This window comes from Lissotriton helveticus, chromosome 10 (assembly GCF_964261635.1).
Source record: "Lissotriton helveticus chromosome 10, aLisHel1.1, whole genome shotgun sequence".
Classification (NCBI taxonomy): domain Eukaryota; kingdom Metazoa; phylum Chordata; class Amphibia; order Caudata; family Salamandridae; genus Lissotriton; species Lissotriton helveticus.
In genome coordinates, this window is record NC_136071.1 from 819,614,745 (window position 1) to 819,637,245 (window position 22,501).

The following is a 22,501-nucleotide window of genomic DNA, read 5'->3' on the forward strand; positions in this document are numbered from 1 at the left end:
ACCAGCACTCTAGCCATAATTTTTTAAAGGTAAATTGCAGTCTTACCCTCCTAGGATATGGTGAAGTTTGATGACTTGATTGTAGTGACACCGACCTCGCCTGCAAATACAAATCACAGATGATAAATGCAAGTGGGCAAGAACTCTTTTCGTTTTACTTTTTATTTGGTAACATTCCCATATGTATATATTTGCATACATGAAAGTAAAATGCATGAGCCTAAATACAAGAGGAATTGGCAATCAAAAGTATTTTCACAATATTTAAGTGACCAAGCCGAAAAAGCAAGAGATCCAAGTCAAACTGTAAAAACAAAGAAAAACGAAAGAATAACCAAGCTCCCTCCCTGCCCTACTTCAAAAAGGAAGTGATAGAATGCTAACACCTGTAAAAAAAACAAAAAAGTACAATCTGAAAAGACTAGGCAAGGAGGGCAGCATAAGAAAGAACATAGATCCTCTAGCAGCACAACTCCTGATGAATCAGATAATACATGGAAAATTGCTCTGCAGCTCTTTATAAAGTATACAGCCTGAAATTGAAATGGATGAATTCTACACCATGTCTTGCTAATGATAGTTCCTTGTATTACGGCCAAAATATGTTTTTTGTACAGTAAACTATTGTCATATACATATGAACAGGCATTAGATGTTGCTGTGCTATGTGCACCAGAAGTTCACACACTTTCTTCATGACTACAATTGTCTTCCTGCACCTACCTCTTTCATATGCTCTAGTAATGACTGAAAGATACAATTTTTACAAGGAATGCAATACATTCAGCGCTGGCCTTAACCTTTGATGTCTCGTTTGGTATATTAATCTAACCCCAAAATCATTTGAATCTAGTTGATTAACATGAAAAAGAAGTTGAATGCGATTTAGCAGAAAACAAATTTATTGAATAATAGTTTTGAGAAACATTTCATTTGAACTATTTTACTTAAGTTTTTAAGTCGAAGCTGAATAGCATTTCCAATTTGGTAGAAACCAATTCATTGAATGCATTTTTTCAAAATTGGCCTTCATGTGATTTCCCAAGGATAAAAATAAATCCCTTCTTCCCCCAACTTCCCGCCTTATTCCATTTTTTAAACTATGTTATTTCCACCTCCCACATGCGCCTCCTTTTCCCAATTTGTTTCCCCCCATTGTCTTCATTCCTACTCTTTAAAAGTTTACCTATCAACTTCTCTCTGTCTTTATGTCCATACCACATTTTTATCAGTTTAATATAAAAACTGTACACCCTACTCCACCCCGGCCCCATGGTCCCCAATTTACGGGGCATATACCAATTGCTTCAGAAGTCTGTATTTGTATGAAATGTGTTTACCCAAAAAATAGGTTTTAGATCATTTGGATTAGCAGTGTTGAGTTTCTATTATTTAGTTTTTTAATGAATTTACAGAGTACATTGAAAGGAAACCTGCATTTTGTATTTCCAAGAGGTTGGCTAGACAACCTTTGATTGTATGTATCTTCCGTGACAAAACAATGTGAAAGAGATTGTGCCGAATTCTAGTAGGAGTGAATCACAACAGTCTTGCCTACACCAAGAGCGATGTATTTCTTATATCTGTTAAGCTACCTTTATCATAGTCCTGCAGGAGAGACGTGAGCCACGCAGCTATGAACAACTCTAGGGTTAGGTTAGTATAACAGGTGAGATTTCATAGCTTGTAACTAACCATACATGTGAGTTCTCTATTACAATTATGATCCCTTTCAACCAATAAAACAGATGATTAAGAAGGTAGGTTTAGTCGATGTAGTCCTGAAGGGATGCGCTTGACCTTGCTGGCCCAAGCCTGGCTTAAGGCTATTTCCACAAGTCATGTTTCCTTCAGGTCCCTCTTTGTGGACACAGCATCATTTCTGATCAGAAAATACTAATAGCATGCTAGGAATGCCACTTTTGAACAGTATACCACCAGTGCATCAAGCCACCAACAAAGAGTAACTTCACTGCATTCAGTCCATCAGGACTTATTACATCGCAGGTTAGTTTCTAACCCAACATCTTTGCATATAAATATACATAAGTATTAACATGTAGAGAAATTCTAGGTTTTAAAACATATCCTGAAAAAAAATATTTATATGGTAAAAACATAAAAAAATAATGTAGTATTTGAATAAAAAATAGATTGAATAACAATTAAAATTACAAATACTTTTTTCTCCTTCAAATCTTTTTTATTGAGGATATTCAAAAAATACAAAAAAAAGAAGACCATACAGAAACATTTGCAATAATCTGCATATATAGGACTTTCAATGATTGCAGATTGTAACATCATCTTAATAATCCAAACAGAAGAGTGAACCATAATATACCCTAGACTAAACTGTACAAAATGGTCAGCCGTGAAGTCATAAAGTTGAGAGATCAGCAGGAGAACAGAGCAATTACACAACCAGGAATGTTACAGGGTTCATGCAAGTTGTGAATGAAATCAAACCTAAAACAGAAAGTAGAATAATAGAATGAAGAGAAGATTAAACATAGGTCGAGGTTAAATTAGAATAAAGCATGTTCATGACATGCCAAAGGCGCATAAACCATTAGCTGATCGGTGGTGCAGAAGGTTTCTTCCAGTGGAGGGCAAGTAATTGTTTGGTTGCATCTAACATTTGGGCTTAAGGTTACAATCCACATGCTTCATTGCTGACCGTGTTAGAGGTAGAGGGCGAATGCCTAGTATGATCGTATTATACGAGCTTGGAGGAGGAAAGCCTAGTGTTCCTTTAATATGGCTCAGTATTTCCTTCCAGAACATTGTAAGGAGGGAACAGGACCACCAGATATGAAAAAAGTCACCGGGTGCTAATTTGCAGTGCCAGCATTGAGGCAAGAATGTAGGGTGCATTTTCCATAGGCGTGTCAGGGTGTAATACCACCTGGTCATTAGTCTGTAGACCGTTTCGCATAGAGAAATGCTCCAGTATATCTTGAAGATGTCACACCAGAGCTGCTCCCATTGTTTCAGTGAAATTCCTTCTGTGGAGTCAGAATGTAATTGCATCTTGTGATTATGAGGATGCACAGGGGTGGAATGCTCAAGTACCTGATATATATGTGAAATCAGGCCTCTCATCCCATCAAAAGATCTGACCAACAGTTCTAAGGGGGTCAGCTGTCGTGTAACCCCCTGAGAGTTGGGAGGGAGAAGCATCCAATATCGCAGTTGGTAATATTGCTGTCCGGTGGCTTCGGGGAGATGGAAATCCTCTTTACATTGATCAAAGTCTTACTCAAACCCCCTGTGAAAAGGTCCTGAAATATGCAGCATTTCCCTCCCTCCAGGCAGGGAAAGAGTTAGGTTGTAGAGCCAGGGGGAAGCCCAGGTTATGGGCTAAGAGAGTATTCGGAGTCGGGAAGGTGATAAGGCCCCTTTTAATTGCTATTTTATCCCACACTTCGAGGACCATCTTATCAGGAGGGGCTTTGTATGCACTGCAGGGTCTAAGGTGTCTTGGGAGTCAGACTAGATTCCAAAAGGGGCCTACATGCAACTGCACAGTCCATATGGAACCAGTTTTTTAGCCTCTCACAAACAACCCATTCCGAGATGTTTTGTCGGTGTGCAGTCCAATAGTATTCTTGAAGAAGTTGGGACAAGCCAAACCCCTCTGATCTCTGGAGAGCATGAGGATCATGTTTGAGAAACGTGGGTGTTTCCTGCCCCAGATAAACTCATGCAGATCACGTTGGAGGCAGAGGATTGGGTCTTGGGGAATGGGGTTAGGCAATTCCTGAAATAGCTACAGGATTTTGGGTAGGATAGACATTTTAACCATGTTAAGTCGGCCTAACCAAGACACCTAGAGAGGTTTCCATCCAGGATCGACCTCCGATATTCCGACCAATTGCCATGGGTCCAGGCTGTCAACAATGGAGTCAAATTCAGGCCCAGATATTGGAGTGAACGCGGTGCCAACTGAAAGGGAGGAAGAGACTGTAATAAATTAGATCTTGCTGAAGAATTGTACAATCCAGTGTCTGGGATTTGGCCATGTTGATTTTAAAACCAGAGACCTTTTCGAAGGACGTCAGGGTGCTCACTAGGGCTGGAACAGATGATGTTTTGGGTGAGGGGGAAGTAAGAGGTCATCTGCGAAAAGAGCAAACTTATGCTCTCGTCTACAAAGGGAATGCAGCAATGTTTTCCGTGTGGTGGATAGTTAGTGCCAATGGCTCAAATAGCAGGGCAAAAAACAGAAGTGAGAGCAGGCAACCCTGTGTAGTGCCTTTTGCCAGATGAATGGGTTGTGAGAGTTGCCACTCAACACTGAGCTGTGCCGTGGGGGCGGTGTATGATGCCATTATACGGCCCAAGGCCCATCTTCCTCAAGACAGCTTATAGAAAGAGCCAACTGACTCGGTCAAAAGCTTTCTCCCCATCTAGCGAAAGAAGGCAAGCAGGGAGGTTACGACGCTGTACTTTCTTGACTATGGCCAATTCAGCAAATATTGTCCGCTCCCTGTCGATGGAGAATTAAGCCAACCTGGTCATGGTCAATTATGCCGGGAGAAACGGATCTATGCGGTTCACCAGGATCTTTGTGTAGATTTTGGCATCAGTATTTAAAAGGGCAATAGGGCGGTAGGATGCGTATAGCGATAGGTCTTCACCAGGCTTGGCGATGAGCACTATTTCCGCAGCAGACATACAAATACAATTTTATATTTGAACGACAAAGATTGAGTTTGATAGACATTATGACCCTCAAAAAGTTTGTTGTCCATGACTGAAGATTCATGTCACAGGAAGGCTCAAAACCATAGAACTCTGCAATAGAACAGACTCCTTCTTTTTCTTACAAAGAAACAGTGGGAACAGTAACCTTGCCACTTACCTACAGCTGGGTCCAAACTTGATTGCTTCTAAATAGAGGCGGTCTCTAGCTGTTGCAGATGTGTTTGGTATGGCAAAGGCACTATAAATGTAATGGAGTGAGGCAGCTTTAGAGCATAGTTGTTATTCACGACTAAATCAATTCAAGGCCTGGTAATTATCTAGGTCCAGTGGTGGTTGTGGTGGAGGGAACATTTCCCCTAACTGGATTAGACTTCCTGAGATGGTGTTAAAGAAGGTGACTACTCCACAGGTAAGGCACTCTGACCTCTTGGACTCTACAGCAGCAGGGCATCAAGCCTTGTTTTTGCCTCTGGAGAACTTTATCCATCAAGGGGTCAAATATTTCTTCCTGCTGAATCAAAAACTGAACCATGATTGCTGAGGCATGGCCAGACCGGAGTTCCTGGTACACAGATTGACCATTACCTTTTTATTCGAAGTAGCCTCTTACTGGCAGGGGGCTCCAAGAAAAACCCTCACGTTGATGGGCAAGGGATTAGGACCATTAGACTACAGCCTCAGGAAACACCAGTACCAGCTGGTGAGTCCAGTAATTAAACATACACTGGATATAAAATGGTGAATTTAAGACAGGAGGAAGCCAAGTTGCAGAATTTGCTATAAAGCAACAGTGGAAAATGTGTTTAGGCAAGTTATTAAACCTCTATGACAAGAACAATGAGCAGCCGATTGCATACATAACTCAGCAGAGATACCTCTGAGACAGTGGTAGGTTTAACCAAGAGTGAGACCTAGAAGTTTTTTTGGACACAAACCATAATTCAGAGACTTCCATCCCCCATTTCCAGGGTAATGCTTCCTCTTCTTCAGGAATCACTGTTGGTGGTTTAACAAGCTTAGCAGATGCGCTAAGCCCAATAAACATATGAAACTAAACCTCCAAAGGGCCAAGGCTTTGCCACTGGATCAGGCTAAGCATTTGCAGTGGGGTGCTTAAATAAGTATACCAGGAAGAAGAAGATGTAAGGACATGAAATAGGAGTGTATCAGAAACAAGAAAAAAGGAATGAGGGAATTAAGAAAACAGAAAAGGGGGTTGAAACTGAAAAATAAATCCCCCCCCCCCCAATACAATGCTTTTAGCCTTAAAAAAAACTATTAATTTCTTGATTATGAAGGAATTAGAAGTAAAAGCAGCAAATGTACCTGCTAAATGTGTAGGGGCTCCTACAGCCAGAAGTGGATGCAGTGGCTACCTTCCAGCAAGGTATTGGTTCCATAGCAGATTGTATCAGCCCACGTCATCAGTCAGGATATTTAGCTAGTCTGGAGTCATTCAAGCTCACTTGCAAGTCAATAGAGGCAGCAGACTCTACCAACTTGCTTCCCTGCTTTGAGTTTGGAGGCCATTACCTGGCTGTCCTTTGAGTACACAGGACAGGATGCCTTAGGTCGGCCTAATGAAGGAAAGCCTATCAGAGCCAGTCCCACAGTGAAAAAAGTTTTTTTTTAAACTTGAAGTATAAAATGACAAAGACCAAAGCTAAACCCTGTCAGCAGGAAAAGAAGAATTGAAGGGTACAGCATGCAAGCATAGGACACACACATGGGCATGGAAAGTGATGTACACCAAAGGCAGTCTGTCTATGATGTGGCACTCTACTTCTGCAATTAGAACTCAACAGTCTGCTGTTCTGGCACATAATGTTAGACATATAGGAGAAAATGGGACCTTTAGGGAGCTACAATTAAAAAGAACTTCATATTTTAAAAATATCCTCGCCTCACAAAAAAAGAAAGTGGTGTTCTGTATAGTAATGATAACAATAATGATAATATGTGCTTAGTTCTCACCTAGAGACAGCTTTAGTTGTCAGTTGTCTAACTGTTGTTTAATATGTTGTGAACAAAACGCTACATAGAGTGGGTTTTGAGTCAGTCTGTAGTTCATGGTTGGATGACTTTCTTGTTTATCTCAGTTCCCTGCTGATCATTCAATACCATTCCTTCCTATTCCGATTTCAGTCCCACCCCTGGAGCATTGCTTCTTTACTACATGTAGAAAATGACCACCTTTTGTGCGATGTCGCTCCACATTTTTGCTGTATTTGGTTTCCTGACGTTAGAAGTCTGTGCACTTTACCCCTGCTAACCAGCTGTAAAGTGCATGTGCCTCACTTTAAAAATGGTTGAATTGGATTATTCCTAAATGGTATAGTTAACTTACCTATACATCCCTAGTTTATGGTAAACCGAGGGCCCGGAAGTTAAATGCAACTAGTGGACTACAGCCCCTATTGTGCCATCCACTACCGTGGCATTGAAAACATGGCTTCGGGTCTACCCCTGTAGGCTGACTGTGGCAGTATAAAAACTGCAGTCTGACCTGTCAAAATAATCCTTTTTGACAGGTAAAATTCTCCCTTATAAATATTGTTACCCCTATGTAAACCATGTAGCCTACAAGGTAAGGTGCATGATATTTTAAAGTCGGACATGTAGAAGACGAATCAAACCATGCCCTATTGTAATAAGGCGTAGAAAGCAATTTTCACAGTGGCAGGCCAAGCTAAAAATAGTTAAACAACAATATATAATTGTTTTAAATCCATTTAAATGGCAAGGTCAGATTGTTAATACATTTTGGGTAAAATACATTTTCAGAAAGTTCCTCTTTACCTGCCAGAACTGTCAGGCGGCTGCTATGCATTAGCTCTCCAGCTTCTCACAGTCAATGATCAGCATTGAATAGGTGTGAACAAGGTGTGAAATGCATCCCCGTGTACTCATGTTGCTGGTAGGACTTAAACACACCAAGAACTAAGTCAGAAGGTAAAATATTTGACTAGGATAAACTGGGTAGGTGTATCTGACCAGTGATCCATTGCGGTCCGCCTCAAATTGCACCTAGGTCCCAGTCTACTACAACCACTGACTATCATTGATGCATTGCGCTTTTTTGGAGCTATTTCTACTTTCAAATATAAAAATTCACATCTCAGGATTTTCTTTTTGGAGTTTTGTTTATTATATTTTACTCCATTTTTTAAATCTGATTTTAAATTTTCATTGTTTTGTATTTTAACTTTATTTCTGTTTTGGTACTGCATAAATACATGACACATTGCCCTAAGTTTAACATTTATTGTTCGATGGCCAGGTAGCTGCAAACTCCTGCCAGGCCACGATTTCTCAGCTTGTCCTTTCCTCCTTGACCATACCCATACAAAATTATTTCTGCGAGGGCATACCAGTGGCCTCTGTGACCAACCCACTCACTTGATGGTTTGACCCAGCAATTTATTGCCCCTAAGAGTAGCAAGTCTTCATAACAAGTGTCCAGTCAGTCAGCTCCACATGCTATGTGTTCTGTAAGCCAACGTTGGAGTCAATGTCACTGGTGGGCAGTTTTTTCCTCCACCAACTGTGTCTGTGGAATTGGTGAGGGTCTTTCTTTGCTCGAGGATTCTTTTACAAATTTCATCACCAAAATGTTTTTTTGCAGGACATACAGCTTTTCTCCTAGCCTTATTTCTAATCTAGCTGAGTAGAGCACTGCATGTTTTGTTTGTTGCATAGTATATTTTTTTAACAGATAAGAAAGCTCAGCGTAATTTCAGTACTGGTGGAGTGAAATTCTGGTATATTGCAAGTCTCATTCCCAGATACATCAGTTATCTCTTTTCACAGGCCATCTGCAACACGGATACATATGTACCTCAATAATTTGGCAATCTTGCTATTATGGGCCAAAGGCAGGACCTGATGGTGGCATGATCCCAGAGAGTAGGGGGCTCTTTCAATGATCAGCATCTTGAAAAAGGTACAGCTAACCAGCACAATTAGCACAATTAGCAAGGACTTCATGAATTGCTCTCGTTTTCCCATTGTTGTGGTGTCCACAAGGCCCATTTTTATATATATATATATTATTTTTTTTTGCAGAGTTTTATATAGCGCGAACTAGAACCGAACCGAATCAGTTATCAGAGCGCTTTACATAGCACCAGTTACGTTACATGAGGACACACTTTCATTTTTTTAGGCACGGGGAGATTAAGTGATTTGCCCAGAATCATTATCAATTATGTTATTATGTTATTATGCCTGGACCTTGCTTCTAGGTGTTTCATATTAGTAGCTTTCAGGAGTGTTGGGTTCTTTAACATATCCAATAATTGTCCAATTTCTTTTTTTAATAAATCTTTTTATTTTAAAGAATGAAAAGAACATTGCAATGACAGGAAGTATTGTAGTACATAGCACAAACACAGTTCAACAATGACCAGTTACCACATGCTTTCAGACTCTCAATATATCACGTCCTTCGTGTTTTTCAGCCACATGATACACACTCTTTTAATACGGATCAATAGGATTAACTCGGTCAATAGGTGCACATAACCTCCCCTATATTCATTCCATTTTCCAAAAAATGTGGCCTCTGCTTTCATATAAGACTTTTTTTGCCTGCACACACCAATCCATGCCTATTTTTCACTCCTTCATGGATGGAGTAGACACAGCCTTTCACATCCTGGCTATGTTATGTTTGGCCACCAAAAAGCCCAGCGTCACCCAGAGTCAATCCTTACTGTTTAGGTCTGTTTCATCCCAAATTTCGAACAACCTTTGACTTTGCACCCGCACACATTCATAAGACAGCCCGTCACTGTCCCCCAATAATTCTGGAGCACCGGAAAGCCCCATATCATATGGATAAATGTGTCCTTTCGGCCACAATCTCTGGGTCACTGCACCAACTTGGCCCTGCCCATTTTAACCATTGTCATGCAGGCATAGTGGGACGTGTGTAAACATTTTAGTTGTACGAGTCGAAATCATGAATGCATAGCTCCCTCCCTTCGGAATGTAATTTCCTCCAGCCATTCATCACCTTCCAAACTTCCCACATCACACACACAGTAAAGAATTCTGGGGAGTTATATAACAGTTTGCTGTAGTTGAATGAGATCGCTTTTATTGCCATATAATCTTCCAGTGGGGAGGACTCCGGAAGCTCCTCTCCCTTTGGCAGTGCCTTGCATAGGGCATGACTAATTGGTAGATATCGATATGCCTCTGTGTGTGCTAACTGGTAGTCCCTTTGTAGGTCTGCAAAAGGTATCATCTCCCCATGTGCCCACAAGTCCCCCAAATTGACAGTCATATTAGGTCAGATTTGGTGAAGCTGTGCGATTGGCTAGTGTGCCCAATTTCACTGTGTCCCACAGCAGGGTAGCACGGGTGATATTACCCCGCCAACCCAGTGCCCTTGGTGCTGTGTGCCATACTTGAAGCCTAACTGAAGTCAGGGTTGGGAACGAATTGGGGTACCTTTCACCGTATATCGCTCTGAGGTACCCTCAGGCTGCATATTTCGCTTATCCATTCTATAAGCTGCTTCTTCCTCAGGAAGATTTAGCCAATGATTGATGGCCATAAGCTGGATTGCCCAGTAGTATTTCTGGAGGGCTGGACGTGCTATTCCACTGTCGTACCAGCCCCGTGTCAGTTTCGGAAGGGATATTCTAGGGGAGCCCCCATCCCATTGAAGCATTCCGGTCACAGTGTCTACAGCTTGAAAGTATGAAGACTGGACTGGGTATGGGGTATTGTGAAGCACATAGAGAAAGTGGGGCAAAACAATCATTTTATAGCCATTCCCAACATTGACAGCAGTAGGGCTCTCCAGTGTTGGACATCGTCCACAGATGCCGGAGTGGGGGTTCAAGAGTGCATTCATAACATCGACGTCCCTGGTAATGAAAATCCCCAAATAGCGAATACCCTCCATAACCACCTTTCTGTGCACTCTCTGGGGATTTGCGGCACAGCCCCATGAGGGACATAAATCAGTGATTTATTCCCATTTATAGTTATCTGAATATCTGCAATACAACGTGAATATGTGTAATATTCTGTCCAGAGTAGTGTTTGGGTCCGCTACATATATGTCATCTGCATGTACGGAAATTCTGTCCTCCCAGTCTGTAAACCATCTCACCTCTTATGCGGACCACCAGTGGTTCCAATACCAGGGCAAAGTTTAATGGCGAAGGCAGGCACCGCTGTCTTGTGCCATGCTGCAGTCATTGAAGTACCGCCATTCACCGTCCCTTGGGCCGGTGGGTCAGAATATAAAAGCCAAACCCAGGCAATGAATTGTGGTTCGCATTCCTGTTTTTCTAGCACTGCCTACATGAAGGTCCATTCCAGTGATACCACTAAGGCATCTTCCTGGTTTTCAGCAGCTCGGGACAAAATACTCCTGCACGCTCCTCAAGTTGAGTGCGGTGTTCCTCCCCGGCATGAATCCAGACTGGTCCTGGTGGACCAGTGTCCTAATGACCCGAGTCAAACATGTTGACAACAGTTCTGCAAAATGTTGACTTCTACGTTCAGGAACAAAATCAGCCTGTATGAGGCACAGTCGTCTGGTGGTTTACCGTCTTTGAGGATTACTACTATATAAGCTTATCTCTGTTCCACCGGCAGTGTTCCGGTTTCTCAAAATTCTTGCAACATTTGCCAAAAAGAAGGGGCAATTTTAGTCGCTGTAAGCTTGCAGTGTTCACTGAGCAGGCCACTAGGGCCTCCCACCTTTTCCAATAATTATCAGAATTAATCACACAACTTGTATTCAGGCTATAGGTCGGAATACCAGAAACTGTAGTGCCAATTGGACTGCAGAGTAATATAACTTTCCTGAACAAAATGGGTAAAGGTGACACCTGCCAGAGCAAACTGTCTGTTGACCTGGTACGAGCAGAGAGGACGTAAACAATAAGATGTTATGGAAGAGGCTCAAGGCCCAATACATATAACAGTAAGCAGGCAGTCCGGGCTACCACTCTCTAAAGATACTGACAGGCTAGCTGCAGTGGATGGTAAAAGAGACGTCCTGTGGATCAGCCTTGACCACCTATTCAAGCACATTGATAAACGGGTTCCTAGACTCAACATGACTGGGAGGCTGGTCTTGGACCTAGAGGATGCTGCAAAATGTGACCAAAAAGTGTTGCAGATGTTGAAACTCCTGAAAGCCACTAATATGAAACACCTAGAAGCAAGGTCCAGGCATAATAACATAATTGATAATGGGCCTTGTGGACACCACAACAATGGGAAAACGAGAGTAATTCATTAAGTCCATGCTAATTGTGCTGTTTAGCTGCACCTTTTGCTGCTCGTTGAAAGAGCCCCCTACTCTCTCGGACCATGCCACCATCAGGTCCTCCCTCTGGCCCATAATAGCAAGATAGCCAAATTATTGAGGTACAGATGTATCCGTGCTTTAGATGGCCTGTGAAAAGACAGAACTGATGTTTCATTACATTGAAACTGATGATTTATTACATTTCGGCAGGCCAAACCTACCGAAATTTAACAGGAGAAAACATACAATATTTACTGTATCATGTGGATCTTGGTGCATTAAACACCAAAATCCGCGTGTTGTGTCCCATGAACCCATAATAGGTGCTATTTCTTGCACCTGATACATAACGTACCCGCGGAATAGTTATTTATCAAGGGGGATAATTAACGCTGTATTTGTAATCAGGCCCTTAGTTGGCTACTCAGGTATCTAATCTTCTGGATTATCTCCTACTCCTTTAATTGTGCTTGTATTGTCTTTATTGATACTGCTCAGTGCAGGATATGTGCCTCAAGGAGGCTGTCCATGGATCCTCTGCGTCTCGTGATATGCTTTGATGCAAAGTGAGTCAAAGTGCAGGTCTCCCTTTGTCGCTTGGCTCCACACCTGCCAGCTCAGTGTCTGCATGGGATTACTTGATAATATGGTGTCCGTAAGCATTTCAGGCCTCTTTGTCTGGCAAGATTTCAGTTGCGCTGGAAGCCCAATGTGCCGTCTCACCGCCTCACTGGTGTTTCCAAAATGGCTACTTGAGGCGTTGCCAAGATGGCGGCGGAGTAGGACGTGTAACCGAGTCCCTCCGGCGCCCCGACCTGCACTGCATTGCGAAGCACCCTCACAGGGCCGTTTTCCACCTATACGGCTACCCGGGTTGACTCCACGCTGCCGCGGACCTTACGCTGGTGGCTTCCTCACCGCTCGCGGAGCCCGGTGAGCTGAGATCGACGGCGCGGCCTGCCCTGAGTCGGGGGTCTGGATCGCCCTTGGGCGCGAAAAGCAGCGGGCGCGTTCTCCGAGCTGGACTGCCTCCCGGAGCGCTGCCGCCCACTGGAGCACCATCGCTTGCCGCGATTGGTGACGAGAGGAGGCGGGAGCCACGCTGTCCGCACTTGAACCGGGCCCGTTGGAGGTAGACACGCCAGCCGAGACCGGAGGAGAGCCGCGGCCGGAACTAACGGAGGTCGCGGCTTTGGGGCCTACGAGGGCGACCGGAGATAGAGCTGTGCCCCCCCCCCAAGAATCAACGGGCGGGAGCTGCCGGACGGGAGACTGCAGAGCAGGAGCCCAGTTTCACCCACCCTGAATATCGGAGGTAGGGAGATGTGAGACGTCTGGAATCGCCTGGGCCTGGCTCAATCAGGGGCCCGAATAAGAGTCTAAGCGAAGCGCTGCCCACGCGGAAAGGAGGTGCAGCGGTTCCCAGGTACGCTAGCTTCAGTCCTGTGACTGGAGCATTGGCTGGACTTACCCCACAGAGGCCCAAATTGGCGCCCAGACACTGCAAAGCATCTTGGCTTGAAGGAACGGGCAGCGCAATCTGGGAGGGCGCGAAGCAGCAGACAAGCTCGGAGATGGGGGAGTACAGGAGAGCAGAGAACATAGACGACTTAGGCTGTAGCGCCGCCGCATAACCGGGCGGAGGTAGGCCCGAGAAGGCACGGACTAGCGCACGGAGAGTCACGGCCGGAGGAAGGTTACAGTGAGGCCTTACCCGGATCACAGGGACCCTCGGGCTGCTAACATGACGGGCAGATTACGTAAGGACAAACCCGGCAAGGAAGGCCTGCCCAAGGGAGCCCCAGCAACGTCGCCTCTGGGGCCCAGCAAGTCACCCCCTAGGGGGGACGATGACGCACCGGCTACCAAGGCCTTCATGGTCGAATTGTACGAGGCCATTAAGGAGGATATATCAGAGCTCCGCTCGCAGCTGACGACCGATCTGCGTGAAGTGAGGAGGGACTTGGACGAAGTAGGTGACCGGGTGGCGACACCAGAGGACCACGAAGTGGGAATGGCAGAGGATGTCCATCACCTGCAGCAAGATGTCCTCCGGCTCACGGAACAGAACCTAGACCTCCAGGCCCACGCCGAAGACCTGGAAAACCGGTCGCACCGCAACAACATTAGAATACGAGTGGTGCCTTGGGCCGGAGAAGGCGCAGACCTGCGGGGTTACGTGGAGGGCCTCTTTAAACATGTTTTAGGCGAGGAAGATCTTCATGAGATACGCATGGACAGAGTCCACCGGGTGGGGCTGCCGTGAGGCTCGAAGGCCCCCCTCCAGACATATTGGTCTGCGTCCATGATTTCCAACTGAAAAAGCGCATACTTCGGAGGGCACGAGAGGCCGGACGCCTGCAGTATCGAGACCATCGTCCTCAGCTATTCCAAGATCTAGCAGCTTCGACTTTGCAAAACGGAGGGAGTTCCGACCGGTCACTTGTTTCCTACGTGACCAGAAGGTGGCCTACTCTTGGGGCCATCCCTTTCGCATCATCTTTCGCTGGAATAACAAACTGGTCCAACTCAGGTCCCTAGCTGCGGCCATGGAGATCCTCGGCCTAGAAGAGTCTGATTCTGCACCCGCGGTCACACGCTCCCCTGAGAGGCGACGACCGCGCTCTCCAGCCTGGCAGAAGGTGGGCCGGACCACAGTATCTAAGAAACCAGACCCGTCTACAAGCCTCCATGAGCGAGGGGCAGCAGTGGCCTCCGTGGCACTAGTGACTGAGGCGTCGACACAAGAGGGTTCCCTTGCTGATTGAACCCTAGAAAGGAGATTCGGCTGGCGCCGGAGGGCCGCGACCCCACCAGATCTCACAGGTACTCTATGTCCTCCCCAGAGGAAGGACCCCATGGACGGTTAAGGGAGGACATTGACTACGTCCATAAACTTCGACCCTTACGGTCATACTCGTCCCCCCCTTTGGGGGTCCTGTTCTTAGTTTCAATGGCTGGTTTAGGCTAAGCCTATGTTGTTGTGGGAGTTGGGGGGGAAAAGGGATGGGGAGGGAGTTTGAAGGGGTGGGGAGGTGGAAGGTAGTGGTGGTAGCGAAGGGAGATTCACAAACACGCTTCGAGGACTGGAGGTAGCCAGATATGCAAGCTGGGAATGTATGTGGAATGATTTGGTGTGGCGGATGGGGGGATGGACACTTGCCGACGGGGGACAGACATGCTGGGGAGGGACAGGACTGGAGGGGGGCGAGGCAGGCCCGCGCATAGGAGGGGGGAGTGTGCATGTCCCAGTGCTGAGCACGTCCGGGTGCTTTATCCCTGATGTCGATCACACTGGGGTCCTGGAACGTGAAAGGATTGAACTCACCCCATAAGCGTCAGAAGGTCTGGAAATACATACTTGATCACCACCTAGACATAGTGGGTTTGCAGGAGACACACCTCACACGATCAGATGAATCACGCCTCAAACATAGGCAATTTCCTCTTATTTACAAATCCTCAGCTATTACAAAACACAAGGGTGTTGCCCTTCTGTTCCGATCAACCCTGCAGTTCCAACCACTTGAGGTTCGGGGGGATAAAGAGGGGCGCTGGCTTCTGGTTAAAGGCACACTAAGGTGCAAGGTATGCACATTACTGTTCTTCTATGCCCCCAATGTGGGTCAAAATAGATTTCTCCAGGACTTATGGGGGAAGATACTGGACTCTGTTGAAGGGCCACTGATAGCGATGGGAGATTTCAACCTGGTATGGAATAAAGATGTCGATTGTACTCCTCACCAAAGATCTGACACGGGAGTGTTCTCTGCTGATACAAGACAGACAATGGCTGATATGGGACTCATAGACGGGTGGCGCGCTCTCTACCCACATTCGCGGGACTATACTTTTTTCTCCCACGTCCACCACTCCTATTCGCGATTAGATCACTTTTTTTCTGAGCCAATCTCTTAGAGGTGACCTACGCAACGCCAAGATCCTCCCCTTGTCGGTCTCTGACCACAGTCTGCCTGCTCTCTGCCTACGATGGGAAATAACCTCCACAACCCACCGTAAATAGTACTTTCCGGCCCCCTTGGTTCGGGACAAGGCCTCCTGCGTCGAGCTTCGGAAGGCCATTAACGAATTCTTTGACCTAAACCCCACCGGAGACACCTCGATTCTTAACACGTGGGACGCCTTCAAGGCTTCCATACGCGGCAACTGTATAGCGCTTAACGCAGCTCTCAACAAGCTTCGGAGACAAGACAGGGAAAAGTTGGAAGCGGAGCTTTCTACCCTTGAGCAGAGTCATAAACAAACCCCCTCCAGACTGACCTTGCGAGAACTGACGGCAGTGAGGGGCAAACTCAAGGATCATTATAACAATAGAGCGGAATACACACTACTGAAGCTTCGGCGCCTCTCCTATTCCCAAGGGAACAAGGTGGGGAAACACTTGGCCCGGCAGCTGCGAGATAAAAGGGAGAAGGAATACATTGGGGGAATAAAGGACACACACGGAGTCCTAACACACAATGATGAACTCAAAGCAGGCCTCTTTGGTGGTTTCTACGAGGCACTGTACACGGGAGACACTCTAAACTACGACAAGCAAGGAGAATACTAGTCCACGTTACCACTGCCCCAGGTATCAAAGGAGTGGAACGAGGAGCTCACTGCCCCCTTCTCTAGAGAAGAGGTCCTTGCTGCCATTAAGGCTTTGAAACCCCACAAAGCCCCCGGGTCGGATGGCTATACAGCCGTCTTTTATAAAACCTTTGCCTCTGAGCTGGTCGGCTTTCTGACACAACTCTTTAACTGCAATGCGGAGGAGGGAGCAACCTCGGGTTCCATAGCAGAGGCTACCATATCGGTCATTCCCAAGCCCGGGAAGGACCCCTCTAAATGCTCCTTGTACAGACCCATTGCCCTTCTCAATATAGATGCCAAACTCTATTCTTCCATCCTCGGCACTAGGCTCCACGATTTAATGCCGGCGCTTATACATCCGGACCAATCCGGCTTTATCAATGGCAGACAGACGCACGACAACATTAGAAGAATAATACATCTAATTGAGAAGGCCAACAAATTCAAAATCCCGGCGGTCCTCGTGGGCCTAGATGCCGAGAAGGCATTCGACAGGGTGGACTGGGGGTTTCTGATCCACACCCTGTCTGCATTCGGCTTCTCTGCCAAATTTTTGACGATGCTCAGAGCCAAATATAGCTCCCCCAGGTCCAGAGTGGCGGTCAATGGACACTTTTCGGCCTTCTTTCCACACTCCCGGGGTACACGACAGGGCTGCCCCCTCTCCCCTTTGCTATTCGCCCTGAGCATTGAGCCGCTGGCAGTGGCATTACGGGAGGATCCGGCTATTAAGGGGATCCCATTCACGGGTGAGGAGCATAAAGTCACCCTGTTTGCGGATGACGTCCTGCTTTCGCTTGCGGACCCTGCTAGCTCCCTACCTCGGGTACAGACGATCCTAGACCGATTCGAAGAGGTGGCAGGCTTTAAGGTTAACTTTGATAAATCATTTGTCCTTAATCTTACTCTTCCCTGGCTGACGTCACCCGTCTCCAGCCGCTCACACCCCTTCAGTGGTCCACCTTTTCCATAACGTACCTGGGAATCCAGCTGACTCCCACAGTGGGCAAACTTTACTCGGCAAACTTCCCTACACTACTCACCGAAATTCAGCGATCCCTGGCCCGCTGGAAGCCTATGTTCATCTCGTGGCTGGGTCGGATCCACGCAATTAAGATGACTCTTCTACCCAAGCTACTATACCTTTTTCAGGCTCTACCCATTGCCCTTGAAGGGGATTTTTTCCGCCGAGTTAAAACAATGATGCTCAGGTTCATTTGGCAGGGGGGTCGAGCGAGGTTCTCCTATGCCACATTGCGGCGCCCGAGCAGGGACGGCGGGGTGGGTTTACCCGACATGCATCTATACTACAAGGCAGCTCAACTCCGAGTCTTAGTGGAATGGTCCTAGCCCACCTCGGAAAAGCACTGGCTACACATGGACAGGAGCGTGACAGGGAGAACGATCTGGGACTTAATATGGAAACCCAAAGGAGACAGGCCCAAGAACGCCTACATTAGTACCCCCACTAGCACTACATTGAGAGTCTGGGACTCGGTTTCGGGTGATGACCGTTGGACAACATTCTCTTCCCCTTTTACACTTTAACCCTGCTTTCCCACCGGCGGCACTCGAGGGCCCATTCGATGTTTGGAGGGAGGGGGGTTGCCTAGCTCTCACGCACTTATTCCATGGGTCTGCCACACTCACTTTTGATAATTGTATGAGGGACTATGGGGTGCAGAAGTCGGAACGATTCCACCATACCCAGCTCCTACACTGGGCTGTATCCCCGTCGGTGAGGGAATTAGCCACTAGGCCCCCCACGCCCTTTGAAACCTTCTTATCGAAGACCTCTGCGATGCAAGGAGTCATCTCCTTTATTTACAGCCTCCTCTTGACTACTACCATTCCCCTAGACCCCGCTACATGTCCCACTGGGACGAGTTGCTGGGCCTGGAGGTCACTGACTCTGAATGGTCCCACCTATGGTCTGATATAGCAAAACACAACCACTCGGTGGAGCTCCGGGAGGCCCATCTCAAGACAATGATGGACTGGTACATGTACCCAGCCAAGCTATAGCGGACCTTCCCTGGCTCTACCGACAGGTGCTGGAGGGGGTGCGGCCTACTGGGGGACTTCCGCCATATTTGGTGGGACTGCCCAATTATCCGTCCATACTGGGCTGAGATACTTTCACACATCAAACAGATCTTGGGCTACCCGATAGATGATTTAATGGCTCATGCCCTGCTGGGCCTCAGAGACCCGAACCTTGAATTCCAGACAAAGGCGGACAAGAAGATACTGTGGCTCTGCATAGGAGCTGCCAAGACGACCCTGGCTGCGACCTGGAAATGCACGGAGGCCCCGGCGATCTCCCTTTGGTATGCGGGACTCTGGCGCTTGCTGAGTATGGAGAGAATGGCTGACATCTTCCTAGATGACTTTAAAAACTTTGAATTTCGCTGGGGCCCTCTGGTTCATTTTCTCTCCTCCGGCTTGCCATCTGCGGTGTGCCCACCCAGTGTTCGATCCCTCCATCTGTTCCAAATGCGATTAGTGCTCTACTCAGCGAATTTTGCCCATCGAGATGCTACCACCACTCGGAGTGGGGGGGGGGGGGAGGTGGGTTGGGGGTGTTAGGGGAGGGGGGGGGGTTTCTTATTATTTGTGGTTATTGACGTTCCTTCACTTGTTGAGATGGTTTTATGCGAGCATGGGGGCAGGGCAGGCCAGGCCTCACGGGTCTTCTGCTCAGAGACAATCCACATTCTAATGAATCTTAAACTCTTCTGAGTGCCTGATCAGAGACGGTCCACTCGTGCTTCGTGGACCCTGCTATGGCCCGACTGCTTCTGGCTCTGTCATACGTTCCCCCTAGGGGCCCTGGCCTATATAGTCTGCTACTAAAAGTATTGTCTTCAATCCACCTTGTGCCTCTTTAATAGACTACAGTACACCTCCTTCCCCTTTATCTCACTCTTGCAGGTTCCTGCCTTCTCCTTTTCTGACGGTTTTCTGTTTTTTTCATCCACTTTCTTTCTCCTGTGTGTGTTTTTCGCTCCTTTGCTCGTGGAAAATGTATGATGAGAAAAATTACATGCCAGTCTGCCCTTCCTCCTCCACCAGCAACTACTTGCTCCAATTAAGCACTGCTTTCATCTCCCGGATAGAACAAAACTGGATCGCGGCACTACAGGGCTCCATGCTCCGCTCTTATGTGGCCACTTCGTGCACCCCCCACTTCCGCCGTTCATAAGTTACAGATGTTGCTAACCTATTTGAATAGTAGACAATCTAGCAACCTTGGGAAGATGTGAGGGTGAGTGTGCCCTGCCAGGATTCAATCTCAAGACCGACAGATCTCAGCTGTGTACATTAACTCAAAGAGCTATTTGCTTGCTTCAAAACACTATTTTAAAACAATTCTCATATGTAATACTAAGCAGAGCATGGTATAGCTTAGGTTTTATATCTTTAAGCGTATTAGAGCTATTAGATTCTATATGGGGTTACGAGGTACCTTAGAAAGGGAGGAGTCTAGAAAGTGCATCCTGCAAAGGGGCAGCTGGAAGGTGTCTTCTGAGGTGGATGGGGCGTTCCGCTCTATATGATGTATATTATACAAATAAACCATATACGTTTTATTTAAACAACTCGGGAGTGTGTGATCCTTTCCACATTGGTGACGAGCTGAAACAACCTGCGGGGCACTGGATTATTGAAACAGTAATTTACGAGTAAGCCAAGTAGCGGCTGCCACGGGGTCATGGAAGTATTGGAAGGACGTCTCAATGCCTGGAACTATGGAGGAGTAAACTGTTTACTGCCGACCTGATTGTATTAGGAGCAGAAGTGAGACACGATCATTCAAAGTCTGGCAAGTACAATTGATGTTGGTACTTACAGCACAGGCCAGGCGGAGAGGAGCAAGCAACAGCGAGAGTTGAAAGATTTGAAGAGGAGGTGCGCATGGAAGGGTACCAGCACCTCCACATGGATTAAACAGGTCGGAGTGTTGTGTCACAGTGTGTGTGTGTGCTCAAGAGACTTCTGTCTTGTTAATGTGCTACACTGTTCAATATGCTACGGCTATAGTTGCTGCTGATGTGTTCCCCAGTCTGCCTTGTTATTGCATTGCACGCTGATGTTAATGTGTCTTCATCTCTGAAGCACTGGTGTTGTGTTGCCATGATGCTGATCGTGCAGGAAATGGTTCATCGGCATTAAAATCACAGGGAAGCAAACTTGTGAGGCCTGTGGATTGGAACCACAACACCACAACATGTTGTCTGTATGGTGATATTAAAAGAGATTACTCCTATGGGATGTACTGAGAAGGAGTAGTTTATCAACCCCAAGTTCGGTTGTTTTATCGAACACCGGTGGGGGTATTGTTTTTTTTGTCGAAGACCGGTGCTTCAAGTTTATTATTTTAGTTTTTTTATTTTATTTTTGTTTGTGTAAATTGGAAAATTTGGAGCAGATGTAAAACAGTACTCATACTTGAGTACTGTTTTACATCTGTTAATGACATATATGTAGTGTCAAGGGTAGAAAGCCAGAATGCAGAGTATCACTCCACCTCCATTTTTTTTAATCATCTCCAAGAGAACTAGTTATTAAATGGGCAAAATTGAAAAAAGTGTTTTATACTATGCAAGGATGTGTGGGACATCGATAAGAGTACAAAGAAAGACTGCATTGCTTTTACATTTTCTAGGTCCTGAAGGGTAAGAGGTTTTTACTGGACCTTGAGAAGGCGTTTGACACCCTGGCGTGGCAATATCTTTTCGAGGTACTACGGAGGGCGGGCGTAGGACCCCCCATTTTTTCGCATATACACGGCTGTTCTATACGGACATCAATACAAGCGTACGGATAGGTCCCTCGGTCTCCCCTCCCATCCCGATCCAGCGCGGTACACGCCAGGGGTGCCCCCTGTCCCCCTTCATTTTTGCCATTGCAATGGAGCCACTGGCAGCGCGATTGCGGGAGGTGGGACAACAATGGTGACCTTTGCCCCTGCCTGCAGGGCTGGTCGCTCCACACACCGCGCAGCTCCCTCACTGAGTGCCGGGACCCCCGACCCCTCCGCTGCTGCCTCGCACAGGCGTGTGCCTGGACCGTCACTCTACCGGCTCACTTCTTGCATTGTGCCCCTGATCGTCTTAGCGTTCCTTTCGCCTGTGTACAGCGTTGCTTGGTTATTTTGTTTTCTGTATTGTGTTGACCTGTATTTTCCCCAAATTGTGCCTCCTGTGCCGTCCTCGTGTCCTTCCCGCCGCTTGTCACCCTCCCCGCCGCTGCTCCCCTGCGGCCCCGCCCAGCTTCGCTCGTAATTCCCGCCCATTGGTCCACCACGCTCCCGCCTCCCAGCTTCCCCGCCCTCGCTCCGCCCCCCACTACGCCATTTATGGCGGAGTCCACGCGTACGCGCAGCGTGCACGCCGATGGTGCGCCAAAGGCGCGCCAAAGGTAAGCCCATCTGCGCCTGTCCGCGCCTGGACCGCGCCCAGGGCCCGGACCCCTGGCCCCCACCGACGGAAGACGACCCGACTGTCCTACGACGCCACCGAACTCATCGCACTCAACGCCGGCAGACTCCCGGGCTGCTGCCGAGCCACCCCGAGACGCACCCACGGACCCTTCTGCTGCAACTCCTGCAAGTTCACCTGCATCCGGACCTGCACCACTCCAGCAGGGCCCAAGACCTCGACGAACAACAGCAGCAGCCACCTGAAGTGCATCCTGCTCAACACCCGCTCAGTCCACAGACACGCCGTCGAGCTCTGGAACCTGTTCGACACCACAACCCCAGACGTCGCCTTCCTCACGGAAACCTGGATGAACACCTCCTCAGCGCCCGCCATCGCCATCCTAGACGGCTACAAGATCATCCGGAGGGACCGCGTCAACCAGACAGGAGGAGGTATCGCCATCATCCACAGGAACTCCATCCGCATCACG

The 22,501-nt window shown here is 47.2% G+C and overlaps 1 protein-coding gene across 4 annotated transcripts in view; it reads right to left on the reverse strand.

Annotated features, from left to right (window-relative positions):
• ACBD5 (acyl-CoA binding domain containing 5) overlaps nt 1-22,501 on the reverse strand; it is a 427,382-nt gene that overhangs the window by 62,783 nt on the left and 342,098 nt on the right. For all 4 annotated transcript variants that reach the window (XM_078663408.1, XM_078663406.1, XM_078663407.1 and 1 more), the window contains one exon: nt 47-100. In XM_078663408.1, coding sequence (XP_078519534.1) covers nt 47-100 — 54 coding nt within the window. The remainder of the gene's footprint in view (nt 1-46; nt 101-22,501) is intronic.